The sequence below is a fragment of the Mercenaria mercenaria genome, chromosome 11 (genome assembly GCF_021730395.1).
Source record: "Mercenaria mercenaria strain notata chromosome 11, MADL_Memer_1, whole genome shotgun sequence".
Lineage (NCBI taxonomy): Eukaryota > Metazoa > Mollusca > Bivalvia > Venerida > Veneridae > Mercenaria > Mercenaria mercenaria.
This window is the reverse complement of record NC_069371.1, coordinates 76,459,569-76,476,413: the sequence shown is the minus strand read 5'-3', so window position 1 is coordinate 76,476,413 and position 16,845 is coordinate 76,459,569. Positions and strand designations below refer to the sequence as shown.

The 16,845-nt window shown below is 34.9% G+C and overlaps 1 protein-coding gene across 1 annotated transcript; it reads right to left on the bottom strand.

Annotated features, from left to right (window-relative positions):
• Positions 1-126: 126 nt before the first annotated feature.
• LOC123531904 (polypeptide N-acetylgalactosaminyltransferase 5-like) lies at positions 127-16,762 on the bottom strand. The gene is made up of 14 exons (XM_045313205.2): positions 15,980-16,762; positions 15,435-15,484; positions 14,545-14,733; positions 13,586-13,683; positions 11,745-11,898; positions 10,216-10,379; positions 8,533-8,697; positions 7,765-7,975; positions 7,021-7,138; positions 5,976-6,167; positions 4,571-4,699; positions 3,518-3,625; positions 2,021-2,155; positions 127-530 (listed from the first exon to the last, which is right to left on the bottom strand). Exons 1-14 carry the CDS (start codon positions 16,358-16,360, stop codon positions 402-404), a joined length of 2,223 nt encoding a protein of 740 aa, XP_045169140.2. The 5' UTR covers positions 16,361-16,762; the 3' UTR covers positions 127-401.
• Between the last annotated feature and the right edge of the window lie 83 nt (positions 16,763-16,845).

Here is a 16,845-nt window from a genome sequence, read left to right as displayed (position 1 = left end):
ATCGATCCCTAGTTATTTACGCTCGAACTATTATCACAATATTTTTATGAAGCAACAAAGTTTTCGATTTTGTTTTGTCGACCAGGAAATTTAACAGTTTTTGTTTACATTTAAATGACCTGTGACAAAGGTTGTTCACATTTTTATTAAAAATTTGATAAATATTTCAATATAGGTAGACCGCATGTGATTACAGGATGATACACGCAAAGGAACATCATGCACCCCTAAGTTTTGTTAATAGAAAATTCTAGACCTTTGTAGGAAAGGTCAGTTTTGAAGTAAACATCAGATTAATTCATTACACTCGCGCACTGATAATTAAACTATCGACATATGTATTTGACAACATTTGGTGTGTATTGGCGAGAATATAAAAATCTTTTTCCAGTGGCTGTAAGTTATTGATTTGCCGATATGTATGAAAATCTTTGAGAGACTTTTTCTTCTGTACATGGCTCCAAGATAAGTTTGTTATTTGTTGTACGTTCCAGACACTGTTTGGTTACTGTGTGAACAATTTGTCCGTTCTGAAACAGATATACAAAATTCCACTAATGGATGATGCACTTCATGGCACTGAGTTTTAATTTGATCTATTTTCTAAACAATGATTTGGCAACTTTTATCGTTTATAAACAATTTAAAATGTATTCAACCTTAGTAAAGATACATTAAAATTTATAATACAGCAAGCTTAAATTCTGATTATATAAAAGTATATGTAAATAACTGTAAGCTCATAAATTTTGATACGTTTTCTATAATTGTAGATAAATGTTAACAGTGATTAAGTGAACTTTATACAGTTTATTCGCTCATTTAGGCTGTGAAATGTGAATAAAAGATAACCAAAATCTGAAGTGAATACTAATGTCATAAAGGATCCACAGAAATGATTCTGGTGTATAGTAAAATGACCGATTTGATATAAATATAAATCTGGTGCAAAGTATATAAGTTCGATTCATACAACAAATGGGCTGTCTCGATCACGTGATCGGTACACCGAAACAGCAAATACTTCCCATTACGGTATACATATCAAATCACTGCAATCACGAGTCGTTTAACAGCTTTGATTTTTTTTAAACTGCATTATTCGCATCTAGATGACATAATTGTTCAAATACCAAACTGAAGTGAGTTTTGTCAAAAATATCTATTGGACGTTTGACAAATGAAACACGCTGCTAGAATTTGTTTCTTTGGTGTTTCCGCTATTTTGCAGTGTCATGTAGCTTTCTCATCGTCACGTGGTAACTTGTGACGAACGCAAAGGAAGGTTACCGCGGATGGCAGGAAGGAAAATCCTTATTTTTTCCCCAGTGAAAGAGACATTTTTATCTTTTATATATTAGTAAGGAAGTTCCTGTTTTTATTTCATTGTGGACCTGTATTGGACATTTTAGTAGCATTTTCTAGGAGATATTTTGCATTTATAGAAATGTAAACAAAACGTATTACTCCTGTGTTGACATTTTAGCTGTCAGTTTGGAAGATATTCGATAGTGTTGTGACCTGTCAGACAAGACATAAATGACCCCCACTTTTATAGGTGTTTTTGTGGTATATGGGTCATTTAAGAACATAAGGCTAGTTATTATTTTTAAAACGAACCAGGCTATGTGTTACAGCCCTCAAAAGATTGAAAATTTTACATAGAACAAATAGCAAATTTATTTAAGAACATAAGACTAGTTATTATTTTTTAAAACGGACCTGGCTATGTGTTACAGTTCTCAGAAGAGTGAAAATTTTACACAGAACAAATAGCAAATTTATTTAAAAACATAAGACTAGTTATTATTTTTTAAAACGGACCTGGCTATGTGTTACAGTTTTCAGAAGAGTGAAAATTTTACACAGAACATATAGCAAATTTATTTACTACTTTACAGCCTATACCGAACTGATACGCAATTAGCCTGGCTGAAACGAGTACAAATTGGTGAAAATCAGTGTACCAGACGAGAATCGAACTTGCCTAATAACTCTTCTAATTAAGTGAATTTCTTACTTCCTGTTTTATCCACTTTTGATATTCTGGTTTATCTTCTCCGCAGTGGTAATAGACGACTAAATGTTTCCGGTCACTGTATGATAGACATCCCTCTCCCACTCTAAATTCATCCTTCTTTGTGTATTTCCAGAGCTACTTGTTACAAAACAACAATAGGATATAACTTACCAGGTCCAGTTTAAAATATTTGATGTAATATTAAATCTATAATAACTGAAACCAAGAAACATCCTAAAGTCTGTCCCATCCCACCGGTTAACATCAACTTGGATGCACGGTGACAAAACTGGTGCAGCTATCGGTAAAGTAAATAGCGTTAGTTAAACTACAAAAAAGTCACCCTCGAGAATTTCAAGGATTTTCAAAGCGGCATCATCTAAGATATGTCCTTTTGTTTTTGTTTTTGTTTTAAATATGCAGGTAGGCAAGTTATATTTAAGTATTTAAAAAAATAAAAACAATTCATAATATGGCGGCGCCCTATAATACTTTTTTCAGGGGACAACTCAAAATTATCGACGTTTTTAGCAATACAATGTGAACTCGGCCCGAGTTTTATTTTCTAATACATTTAAACGTCGATAATTTTGAGTTGTCCCCTAAAAAGAGTATTATAGGGCGCCGCCATATTGTTTATATACAAGAAGCGACGCGACGTCATTTAGCATTACTGTCTATAGAGAAAAATACAAAATTGAACATATCAACTTCAAAAAACTTTTTTTTGGAAAAATGAAAAAAGTGCCTAGAGATATGGATCTGCGCTATATAAAAACATATTTTAGGGCATCATAACGCATATCATAATTTTAAAAATGATGTTAGCCAGATAAGTGGGACAGACTTTAGTATCTTTATACATGTATATCTACTGACAAGTCAGTACAATAGACGATTTGAATAAATGTGTGACATTCTGACTTGGAAGCATTTCAATGATACACAACATATTTTTATCATCTCTACTACTTGAATTTCGAGTGCAAATTGTTCTTATCCTAAAAAATGCTTTAATATATACATGTATGTAACTATATCTCTATTTTTATAACAATTCTGACAACATTTTAGCGTTTTGTCAGTCCATATTCTTCCTCTCTGGCCGAGTGGTTAAGGTCGATGACTTCAAAGCACTTGCCACTCACCGATGTGGGTTCGAACCTCACTCGGGGCATCGAATTCTTCATACGAGGAAGCCGTCCAGCTGGCTTACGGAAGGTCAGTGGTTCACGCATACCCGCCCGTGATGAAATAATGCACGGAGGGGCACCTGGGGTATTCCTCCACCATCAAAGCTGGAATGTCGTCATATGACCTGAATTGTGTCGGTGCGACGTTTAACCCAACAAAACAAACAAACAAACATTCTGTCTATATGTTGGTTTAATGACAACATGTAGGACTCTGTTGCACTGTAAACCCTGTAAGAAAAACCAAAGGCAAATGTTTCTTGACTTAAAATGTACATACAAGTTATCAAGTACGTTCTGTTACCTGATTTCCTTGCATACCATGACAGGGAACCATAGCAACCGGCATACCATTTCCAACATGACTCATACTGTCTAAACACATTGCTTGCCTCGTACCAGATCCTTTAACCTGCAATATGTAACCATCAAAGTATAAGATAATTTGTGCCAATTGATATCAGATTAAAATATGGCAAGAATATGACCTTTCGAGGTAAATATCTCTTCTGATATCTGTTTTTTTTTTAAATAATTTATAGCAAAAGGGAGTTTTAACACTATTTTTGCACGATGGCCAGTTATACGTCGGGCGTAATTATTTCACGAGGGCGCAGTCCAAGTGAAATTATTTGTACGACGTATTTACCGCCCAAGTGCATAAAAAGTGTTAAAACACGATTTTGCTATAAGTTACTTCAATTCTAATAATTATGCCCTTAGTCTCAACAGTAGATAAAATATAGTAGCGCTCTTTCTTGGGCGCAAAACAAAATTGACGTCACTGCACGTTAACGTGACGTCATTCTAGCGTTAGCGTGTTTTGACAGAGACAAGAATATTACAATCCTTATTTACCCTTAGCCTGCTAAATTTCTAAAATGGACTGGTCCATCTTTCAATTTGGACAGTACCATTTATTATTTGAAGGGGTGTTTACTGAAAATTTACTAACTGAATAACGGACAGTGCATGCACGGTTGTGCAGGCAGATCTTGGTCTGCACTGGTCGCAAAAGCAGAATCGCTTGCCGCAATCAGGCTTAAGGTTAAGGACAATTCATATTATAATAAAATGGAGCAATTATTTAAGTATTTTATAAAGGTTATGATTATAAATGAAATAAGCTGATATACTAGTGTCAGAACTTGTAGCTAAAGTCCGTTTTTGCTTTAATTAATATATAATGATTTGAAATAAAAAAAAAAACATTATAGTTATTCAAAATGGTTTATTAACCTCGCCAGTGCAATCTGGTGTTTCAAAATGTTTTTATAGACTTCGCAAATACGATTTGGTGATTTGGACTGGTTTATTTGATTAAATATACAATGCCGGTGTAAATAGTTTAACATACCTCGCCAACGAAACGACTGAACGGTGGTATTTCAATCTCAGGAAAGACATTCTCGATGTACCACTGGAAAGATTTACACTGTAGACGTTCACGTAACTTCTTTCGTTCCGTTACGTCACCATAATCACCCTATAATGCAACTTCTTCATACAAATTCATATGAAATGTTTATTTACTATTAAATGTGAGTATTGTTTATACGCTAATTCCTGCATTTAATTAAAATATATTTGTGACGATCATGAAAGGTTTATGTTAGTTTATACAAATTAACTTCAGCTCAGTTCTGATGAAAGTTTCAAGATTATGTTGACCCCGTATACAATATATTCTGTACATATTTGGAATTTATATAAAAAATAATTATGTTAAGGCCCTTAGAATTATAACAGGTGATTATGTAAAAATAAAAACAAAATCCTGTCGAGCCTTGTATAAGCTCTGTCTGGTCTATTGTTAGCTTTGTCGTGTCTAATGTAAACTCCGTCGTATCTTATGTAAACTCCGTCGTGTCTAATGTAAACTCCGTCGTGTCTAATAAAACCTCCGTCGTATCTAATGTAAACTCCGTCGTGTCTAATAAAACCTCCGTCGCGATTCTGGTATAAGCTCCATGGTATCTAATGTACAAAGAATGTAAGTTTCCTCGTATCATGTAAACTTCGTCGTGTCTTATGTTTGCTCGTTGGTGTCTTATGTAATCTCCTTGGTGTCTAATGTAACTTCCGTCGGGTCTAATATAAGCTCAAACGAATCTAATGTAAGATCTATCGGATCTAATGTAAGCTCTACGGTTCCTGATATAAGCACTAATGTGTCTAATATTAGCTCCGTGGTATCTTTGTAAGCTCCAAAAGGTCTAATGTAAGTCCCACCTGGTCTCATATAAAAGCTCCGTCGAATGTATTGTAAGCTCCGTTGGGTCTGTTTAAAGCTCCACGATTTTAATTTCAGCTCCGTCGAATCTAATGTATGTTCCGTCTGGTCTAGTGTAAGGTCCGTCGGGTCTAATATATGCTCAATCGAATCTAATGTAAGTTTCATAGTTTCTAGTGAAAGCTCCGTCGTGTCTAATGCAAGCTCCGTCAGCCGGGTGTAATGTAGGCTCCACCGGGCCTAATGTAAGTCCACATTGTCTTATGTCAGTTCCGTCGTCTCTTATTAAACTCCGTCGTGTCTAATAAGCTGAACAGTGTCTTATTAACTCCATCGAGCTTAATGTAAGTGTATCGTAGCTAAAGTACTAGTAGGCTGGAGTACACAAATGTATATGTTTCAGCTTTTCTAAAGCATTAAGTTTGCCCCTAAATAGCTGAAATGAATGGCTTCTTTAAGGATCGAATCCCATGCATCATTGCTTAAGTTAAAAATGAGATATCATAACCGCGTTACAAAATTCTCTCACCAACTTATATCCAATTTGTTCATAGTAAAATTGTTTATACTCGTCCAGCCAAACTTCGACCATCCTTACGGCATTACGTCGGAGTATATTCTGGATATTTTGGTGGCCCCAACTGTACGGGCTCGAACTGCGAAACACATGAGCAACGTGCGAACATGGATGTATTTCAAGGGATCCGCCACACATCCATATCTTTAAAATAGAAACATAATTAATATTTAAACAAATAATGAGGAATTATTCTAACATACCATTATGCCAATATGAAATTTCGTCTACGGTTCTAACATACATACAATTTTCTCATGTTCAAGTTTGCCCTTGTCCATCCAGATGTTATAACAGTTTTATAGCTTTAACACAACAAAGGGTAAAAATTTTGTATCAAGCGAATTCCTATTCGAAACTTGCTAAATTAAAGTGACATTATGCGCATCTTACTGCACATAGTGTGTTTCTGGTGAATGTTTTACAAATGCAATTTTCGGTTGCTGTGCATTTAAATGTGTTAAATTAACGAAAATGCCGCATAAGTATTTGAAGTTGATGTCTTAGAAATAAAGAAATCGGACTAATAAAATAATAGTTCTTTTCTTTAATCTTCTACGCAATTATCTCCCTTATCTAAAGGTAGAGGTTTCTGAAGTTGAAGGGAGTCAACTCCTGCGTGCAGTTTGATTTTTCTTTAAAGGACTGCCCCAGTCAAAATAAGAAAAGTCATATTTGGAAAGTTATTATTTCGTACTGGTAACAGGAAGAGTTTGGTATATTGGGTTAAAAGCTATAATTTCCTCCACCCTTTTTACACATACATCTATTTCGGCTGGATTTGTACTTGAAAATGCGTATAATTCCACTTTAAAATGTAAATTTCTGAAATGGATCATTCAATCTGGGCAATACTATTCATTATTCGAAGGGGTGTTATCTGAAATGTGCTGACTAAATAGCGAACATTACTAACAGTCTTTAGGAGGAGACGCCCATTTGGGTTACCGATGGGGACTATAAATAAACTTTCATATAAGCGAATTGTTATAATTACTCTGAGTGAGATTTCTATGTTTTCATATCCCCATATATCCATACCAGCGTCGTATTGTCCCATTTTTATGAAATATTCCCTGTTTATCGCAAAAAGTCCTCCTGCAATGGCTGGCGTTCTGAATGAAAATGTGTTTTTATATACAAAAAAAAAACTTAGGAAAATGTAATGAAGAATTTTGTATTTTACATAACCAAATTATCAAATTAATTACGCAATATATATCTTTACATTTTGCAAATGTACATGATATCTATTGATGTACGCCATTGAAACATTTTGAAACAGTTAGCAATGTGAAAAAAGCCTCTTTATTATAGAAGCTTGTATTTCTGATTAAAAGTAAAATTTTCTTTTTTTCTGTTTTTTTATACTGTCATAGTTTTACCAGTATCAATAATAATGTGGATGAATCCCGCCTTTAGATAATCAAGACTGTCTTTTTTAAAGTACAGCCATAATATTTTTGCCATAAAAATTGACATTCAGAAAAATATTGTAAAATTAAAAATCTCTCATTATCCGGAGACCTTTAGAATGGTGAAAGCTATTGCGGACGAAACGGAACAAACAGCAAACCCATAAAAATCAATGCATGATTGGTTATTTTTTTATTTAATATGATATAAAACGCAAATTGTTTAAGCTATTGCTATTGCATAACATAAAATCTACATCGCCCAATATAACAAAAAATCGATAATGACAAAAAAAGCAAATAAGAAACTGTACGTTTGTTTTTACCGGATAGGGTCTGCATTTGATTTTCTTCTCTTCCGTTCCCGTTCTGGTAAAGGCATCCAGTTGAAAGATGGGGTAATCAACTTGAACATTCCGACAGATGTAGCCGTTCCGCCGCTGGCGGAGAATGTGTGAGAGCCGATCATATTTATGACAGGGGCGACAACTCTTGTATAGTTTTCATGTACTCTGTCCAGCAGTGGTTCAAGCCAGCCTACAGTAAAATGTATTGGCAATGTGAATAACAATGGGCGTCTTGGCACAGAACAAATTGCTATATACTCAGAGGTTTTAGATGGAAGACATTTTTAACAGCATACTATTAATATTCGTTGATGTTTTTATGTAAATTCTGTAAAACAAATAGTAAGAATAGAGCGAATGCCTGTTTAAGGGCGCCCAAAGCCAAAAGCGTTAAATTGAGCAAGACACGAAACTGTTATGGAAAGAAAATAACAGACAGATGCCAATACACACCAAAATATTAGATTTGAGGTGGGAAATGGATGTAACTCTACGGAAATACAAAACAAAATATTTTATAAAATCGATCAAGAGAAGTCATAGATATTACGTATACAATTTTACTAATAGAAACAAATTGAACAGTAAGAACGCCTTCTTGGAACTGTTAGTAACATTTGAAAATTGTTTCAAGCAATTGGATCACTGCTCTCTGCTCTGTATATCACATTTTGCTGACTTATCTTACATTTTTATACTTTGAAACAGACATTCAGCATGTTACAAAATTTATGATGAGTAGTATACCCGGGAAGCATTCCACGTGCGAATCAAGGAATGTAAGCACCGGCGCTGTAGCCACGGATACTCCAGCTAAACGAGCTCTGATGAGACCCAGCCGTTTGGTTGTCCTAACAATACGAACTTTTTCTAATTTTGACATGTAAAATTCCAAAGGTCTTTTTAAGTGATCTGAAAGGAATATGTTTTATTACAATTCCCTTTATTAACACTTTTGGTCGCCTGGTAAAACACATACGTTATAACATTCAACAAAATATATTATGGTCAAAAGCAAATATTACATTGATAAATGGAAACATGAAAATGGCATTTACTTTCAACGTTATTTTTTATTAAACTGTTCTTTGACTAACTTCCCTTTTTTCAAAGGATAAAGTTTATCCACTTTTTTGATCATTAAAGGTTATCTCGGTAACGGTAGGTAAAAATGGTTTTACACCTTAAAGTTTGATTTTTGGTTGCGGGTTTATCCAAAAGTTAAGTGTATTTCTGACAATCATGTAGCATCTTTATTTGATTCCAAATCACAGCTAAAGGAATTTGTTCATGTGCTACACAAAGTAGTCCCATTTGTCACGGTATAGAACTTGAATATAAAAACGGGGAGAAAGTGTGTAGGCAGCCGGGTAGCTCGGTCGGTGGAGCATCGGAACGGTGTTCCGAGGCCCCGGGTTCGAGTCCCGGTCTGGCTGCACATTTTTCTCACCCTGTGACATTTGGCGCCCAACATGGGACCGTGACTGCATTACACTGGTTAGTCTCCGACGCCTGTAATTGCTTATATATAAAGTACCCGCTGAAATTCGAGGACGAATTTCAAAATGGTGGGGAAATATGTCACGGTATAGAACTTGAATATAAAAACGGGGAGAAAGTGTGTAGGCAGCCGGGTAGCTCGGTCGGTGGAGCATCGGAACGGTGTTCCGAGGCCCCGGGTTCGAGTCCCGGTCTGGCTGCACATTTTTCTCACCCTGTGACACATTCATGAACAATGCTGATGAATTATCAATGATCAAGCATTTCTTATTCATCCTCTATCCATTCACACTGGCCATTTAGATTATACAAGATTTGTCAACGATTAGGTATTCCAGCTTATGGTTACATCACTGACTTCCAGCTGTTCGTGTAAGGTCAGGCAGAGTTTATCTTAGATCAAGGCATATTAATATTTGTTCTTTATACATGTTTATTTATAGATTGGCATTTAAAATGAAAATAAACCTAGCAAAACCCGCAACCACCAGACATCTCAAGGCTTTGATTTTAAATAAGTCGACATACATTCACACTCGCCGATTATTTCAGTGCGTCATTTCAAGAAAAAGAAATACAAATAAAACATTCAAAGAACAATTTCAGCTTTGTCTCAGTTCCATATATCATCTGATTAAGCCATACCCGAATGTTTGTCGTATATTTTCTGATATACCCATATCCGAATAGACGTCATATTTTTTTGATTTAGACATATCTGAATAGATGTCATACATTTCTGATGCACCTTTATCCGAATAGACGACATATTTTTGATATACCAATGTCCTAATAGACGTCATATATTTTCTGATATACCCATATCCGAATAGACGTCTTACATTTTCTGATACACCCATATCTGAATAGTTGTCATCAATTATCTGATTTACTCATATCCGAATAGTTATCATATATAATCTGATATACCCATATCCGAATAGTCATCTATGAGTATGATTTCTTTGATAAGATGTTCAGGGGATCTGTCAAGGACACTGTGAACTGTGCGTAGTAATACTGTCCAAGCCTCGTTATGAAAACAGATTATCACACTTGTTGATGGAAGATCACCTCGGAAGTGTCGTGCACAACTGCAAGTAATACAAACTGGCCTTGACCTCTCTTGAATAAAATCGTAAAAAAATCATTCAGAAGTTCTTCTGGAAGCACTGAATTCGATCAAACTGGGCTTAATTAAGTTTGTTCAAGGGGGGTAATAAAAACTGCAACACCCCACCCCCCATAGCACCGGCATAGACAAAGGTCTATTACACAGATACAGGAAAGATTCCATGATAAAAACACAGAGCTGGAGACTTTTATAGGGCCGCCACACGACGCTTAAAATTTTATACAACCTACATGAAGATTCATCACAAAAAAATGGAACGTCACCAAGCAAAAAATTGCAGACTGGTGCAGTAAGACTGAATTTAAGTTCGAGTAGTCCCAGTCATTCAGTAATTAATGTCTGTGATACTTTAAAACGTATTATTTATGATAATTTATGATGTCGTTTTGTTATAATTAATACTTCGAGAGGCTTAAAATACAGCAACTAGTTCAAATTATTATTGTTATTATTATTATAATACCAGATTTATATAGCGCCCTTTTCATGATCAATTTCACGTTCAAAGGCGCTTTACATAGTTCAAATGCAGCCACACATGGCGCATAATTCATCCTCTACTAGTACAGATACAGAGCGATCTGACCAGAGGGACAGAGTGAGACAAAGCCCCCACGACAGAGAGATCAGAAATCAGATACAGGCTTGCCCGGCTAACTTAGCCTAGCTCGTTGCAAATAGACAGCCTGGTTCTTTAACGTGCCCAGTGTATAGCACTGATACACGCAAGGATTGCAGTACACCTCTAGTTGGTTTTGCTTTTCCTTCCGATTTGTTGTGTTTTTAATCGTGTGCGAGTGTTTATGTTGGTTTGTTACTCCTCTTATTATTATTGTTATTATCATTAGTATTATCATAACTGCATTTATATGTTTTTATCCGTGTACAAGCGGTCTGCACATGTATACATGTACATTTACATGTACCTCTATTTTCATTGAGTGACTGCATTGTCTTTTCCTGCGGAATTTGACAAAAGGATAGTTTCGAAATTGATTGGTGTCAGACAATTCGACATTTACTCTAGGATGGGGAAGCACAGATAGTAATATGTGAAAGAGAATTATACAGAGGACATTTGTTTCGCTGGGTTAGCATTAGTTTAATACATCTATGTATAGTCATGGGTGAAAATTTAAGTAATGTTTAGAGTGAAAAGCTCACCGATCGGTCTCTCTTCAGTAACAAGGCCCGCACTTGGCAAGGTTCGATCCTGCGGGTCAGGCACCTTATACATTAGATCATCGCAGCTTTGTACATATAAAAGACTTACGAGTGAATATACATTATAATCATAAAATGAAATTATATGCAAATTTATTACCTTGGATCTCTTGTGTCAGGTAAACTCCTGTGTACTGATATCATGTTACTTGCATATTCATTGAATGAATTTCTCTTTTGACCCTCTTTGAATTTCAGACTTTCTTCAGGAGAAAGCGCAGATTCGTTGATGAAAACGCCTCTACCACCTTCGCCTTAAATGTAATTTGATGTGAATTTGTTTATATCGACATATGTATCATTTTATAAAGATAAACGAAAATTCTTGTCTTACATCTTATCTTGCAGCTAAAATATGTTTGTGTATTGTATAATTCTCATTTAAAAAAAATCCTTTCAAAGCATTTAAGACTTAATTAAAGTTCGTTTCTAAAATCTTCACGGAATCGTTTTAACTATGCTTAGAAATTTTACCTACCATCAATATTAAATTGTTTTATGTTCTTATACGTACTGTGATTCACCTAACCAGTGTTTCTGGATTCTGTACAAGTACAAACCTGTTCTCCGCAGGTAACTGCCAACTTCCAAACATGAATTAACAGAGGTGGAGGACGAATAATTTCAGGCACAATGTCTTTTATCAAATCGTGACGGAGAACATACGCCCCGCCCGGGGATCGAACTCGCGACCCCGCGGTCCGTAGACCAACGCCTTTCCTACTGAGCTAAACGGGCGGGCACACATGCATGTGTAATTATTAACAAATGCTTTATATATATGTATATCATTTCAATTTGATGTAATCATACCATTGTCTCTACCGAAAAAGCAATTATTTTGTTTTCTTAAAGATAAATGACCAGTTATTTGTCCAATTTACCTGTAAACTTATGCGCGACAATTTTGTTACATACTTTTACGTATGAACATGTACAAATGTATTTAATGTTCGCGTATTTCGCATCTGATGTATTTCCGTGAAATTTTGTAGCCGCTAAATCGCCCGTTGTTACAAACAAAACGTGAAATATAGTGTTTCGCCAAAGTCTTGAAATTTGATATGTTTTGCAATATGACAATCGACATGCACAGAAGGGAGAATCATAATTATTTTAGCAAACACATGTTACACAAGTATTAATTACATATAGAAAAATATTTGATATTTGCACATATGTTCACAAATTTCAAGCATGTTCAATGATCATAAACAACTATAACTTGTAAAGCAAACCGATCTTTCTTAACTTATTTTACCGCTCAAGTCAAGTACTGTATTTTCAAAATTATCTGAAAATACCGTTTTCAGGTTTGCATCATATCCAGGGTGGCAAACACTCGTTACTTTTCCATGTCGTCCACACAGGCAAAATCGCTTGATTCAAGTGACATTTTTGCTTATATCTTTTATTACATGGCAGATTTTTTGTTTTAAATAACGAGCATCGAAGACGGAAAAATGGATGCTTTTCTCTTCACAAAGTGTCTGCCCGAAATTCTTGATACTTTTCTCAAACACTTCGTCCAAATATTTTTTTTTCAAGGACCAAACAATGTTAGATGAATCGAGCGATTTTCCCTGTGTGTACGATATCAAAAGGTCAGGTGGGTATCGTTGGTTTGTAAAACTGAAAAGCTATTTTCATGCAGAATCTTCGCACACAGAAAAACCTTTTGAACAACCAAACACAAACTCTTGAAATTTTCAAAAACAAAGCAACAACAACAACAAGAACAAAAAACAAAAAAAAAAAAACAAACAAAAACAACAACAACAAAACAATGATAAAGTAAAAATAAAAAAGAAATAAATAAAAAATATAAAAACGCCGAACTCTGAAAAAGGATGGCGTTTTGTAACGTTGATCGAATTTTTATCTGATTTTCAGTGCTGGTTTCTTATACAAATGTTGGATAAAGAGATAAATTGGTTTTACCGGGTGCTCCAGGTCCCATGAAATCATAAACTGCCGGTGGAAGTGGCGGTGGGTCACCTTCTATTTTGTTGTAATTAACTTCATAAGCATCCTGTAACCTGTTTGTAAAAGACAGGGAATTGTTAAAAAGTCATCACCATTATACAGGCCGATGGTCCAGAATAAACAACGCGAAAAGAATATAAATACTTATTATAATTTATTTTCTATGCGCGTGTTCTTATTCATTAAATAAAATTTAAATAGTTTGTCATTTTTCCCAAGACGCGAGTAATATACATGTATTATAAACATGTTGTGTTTGAGTATTCAAACAACAACAGTACATTGTTTCCTCATTTTTTACATATAATTTTTTTAATGTCAATAAAAAAATTAATGATTCATATTCACAGTTATTTACAGTTGTTTGTATACGCCAAAATTATGTGTTTCGCTGATCGACCCAGTTGCATGTGGCATCTTGTGTTAATATGACTACTAAGTATTTAGAATATAACGTTCAGCCTCTGCTCTATTAAATTAACTATACAGTCTCAAAGAAGTTTAATATCATCATATAAAGTATCATTTAAAATTTACATATGGACTGGTATACATAAGTTCAAATATGTTCACGAGACTGTGATTGCAACAATGAAAAAACAACAACAACAACAGAAAAAAACAACAGAATCTAAATTAGTTTTTTATGGGGAGGGGATTGGTGGGGGGATAAAATCGCGCAGACACAATTTTAGGTCATATAGCGACTTTCCAACTTGGATGGTGGAGGAAGACCCCATGTGCCCTTCCGTGCATTATTTCATCACGAGCGGGCACCTTGATAGAACCATCGATTATCCGTACGCCAGCTAGATGGCTTCCTCAAGATTAAATAAATGACCGAACATAACTGTAAAATTGCAACTACATAAAACTGAAAAATAGGTCAGTTCGATGATTATATACGTTCTTACATTGAATGTTGATCTATATTTGTTTTGCTTTTATCTTCTTTGTCCGTTTCATTTCTATATTTGACTTCTTTCACCAGATCTGGTTTGCTTATTGTTTTAACATCCACTGCCTCGATGTCTGTTCTATTAGCAACTGATTTCTTGATATCCTCGGCATCGTCATCTTTGGCTTCTTCAACGTCTTGATATCTTTAAACATACAATATTGAAATGAATTCGGATGGGTCTTTTATTTCCGTATTGCTCTACATTTTCTATGCACTTTTGTGTAAAGTCCACTTATTTACACATCTATGCATACAGTGCTGTTGTGTTAGGTTTTGGGGAAGCTGTGTTACTGCCACGTGGCTATTGGCATTGGACCTTTTTTTTTTGCTTGTTCTATTTATAGTTGTATGCTGTGTTTTTGACCTGGCGAATTTGCATAGAATGTGTAAAAGATATAAAAAGTAACATTGTGTAATACTTAATTGATATACAAGCAAGACAGGATAAAACATATCACAGGCACTTATTACATGCTTGTTTGATGTTTTTAAAACGGACAAAAGTAGGAGATAAATTAATCAGACATCTCGAGATAGGAAAAGAAAAAACATTTGAGCCGCGCCCTGAGAAAACCAACATAGTGGGTTTGCGACCAGCATGGATCCAGACCAGCCTGCGCGGATCCGCGCAGTCTGGTCAGGATCCATGCTGTTCACTAACGGTTTCTCTAATTACAGTAGGCTTTGAAAGCGAACAGCATGGATCCTGACCAGACTGCGCCGATGCGCAGGCTGGTCTGGATCCATGCTGGTCGCAAACCCACTATGCTGGTTTTCTCATGGCGCGGCTCAAATATATTTGGTAATAAGATATTGATATAATTTCGAATTTGTTGAACTTACCTCAATTTCTTATTTTGCAAGACATTATTAGTTCCATTCACTGCTGTGGGCTGAAAGGAATATAATTATTTCATTAAATAAAACTCTTAATTTAGATAAACCTAATTTACAGAAGAAATGAGTACATAATTATTTGGTTTAGATCTGGATGGTTGTAAAATTATCCAACAAGAAATGGTAACTTTATATATAGATATATTAATTATGATTAAAATTTAAACCGTGTTCAAATCTGATAGAAACAATGATACGACTTTGAATGTAAATGCATATATAGCAATAATGGAATAAATAAGAATTCAGATGTTTGAAATTCCTAATGCTTAAACCGTACCTGCTGAATTTTGCAAATAACTGTTTCAAAATTAAATCATGTTCAATTTGGACAAAGTACCATTATTAAAGAAAGTAAGAAGTTTCAACTGAATTTTGTCGAATAACTCTTTCAAAATTTTAAATATAGTATGTACTACGAGTTGTGGAGCAAAGTCCACCATAATAAAGAGAAGTCAATGAAGTTATAAGTATCAATGGTTTGCACTAACCGATTTGTTAATCACTTTCATGTAACCATCTAACTGTTTTAACATGAGTTTGACTTCCTCGGAGTCTGAAGGCTCAGCTTTCAGATAGTGTTTATTTTCATTAATCAATTTGTTTATGTCACTTTCAGTTTCTTTTGATTTTTCAGAAAGCTGGCGCAATAATTTGTGTAAAAATTCACTTTTATTCCTATATTGTTGTATCTCCGTGTGTTTAGGTTTCAAGTACGGAAACGTTCCGTCATCATCGTGTGCAATCTGTTTTAGTCCGAGATGTTGCATTTTTGTTGGGTTGTCCAAATGCTGAAAAATGAGAAAAGTTGCCGAAGTCCAGCAAAGAGCAAATACGAGGACAATTCGTCCAGTGTGTACTTTCCTTCCCATTTTTTGCCTAGTTTTTGCTGACTGCTAATCTTTAATTGTGTGTTTGTAACGCGTCGAATTTGACTTTATATAATTCCTTTGAAATTATTACTTCACATGTATCATCTGAAACATTCTATGATTTTCTTTTTCTACCACAATATTCTTATTTTCGGAGAAAGACATATATATCCTTGTAGCGATTAACTGGCTTGTAAAATAATTTCATAACATCGCAAATGTCCAAAATTACGTATTCTGGTCATTTTTAAAATTAATATAGAATCCTATGCACTTCCTTATAACTAAATTTGTCAGTTCACTGATAGATAACCGTTTTTCTTTTGTTTGATCATTATCAATATATAAGATTTATACGTTAATACCAAGCTAATAATTAGAGCTGAATGCAAGGATCAATGGCCGCATTCAGAACAGATAACGACGGCTTTGTCCATTGATTTGTCGTGCCAACATCTGTTGCCATGCCATTGATCTCGTGCGTT

Excerpts from the sequence above, each read along its gene's own strand:
- LOC123531904 (XM_045313205.2), bottom strand. The coding sequence starts at position 16,360 with ATGGGAAGGAAAGTACACACTGGACGAATTGTCCTCGTATTTGCTCTT. Across the intron at positions 15,485-15,979 it reads TGAAAGTGATTAACAAATCG|CCCACAGCAGTGAATGGAAC; the intron begins GTTAGTGCAAAC and ends TATTCCTTTCAG. Across the intron at positions 13,684-14,544 it reads AATATAGATCAACATTCAAT|GTTACAGGATGCTTATGAAG; the intron begins GTAAGAACGTAT and ends TTTTACAAACAG.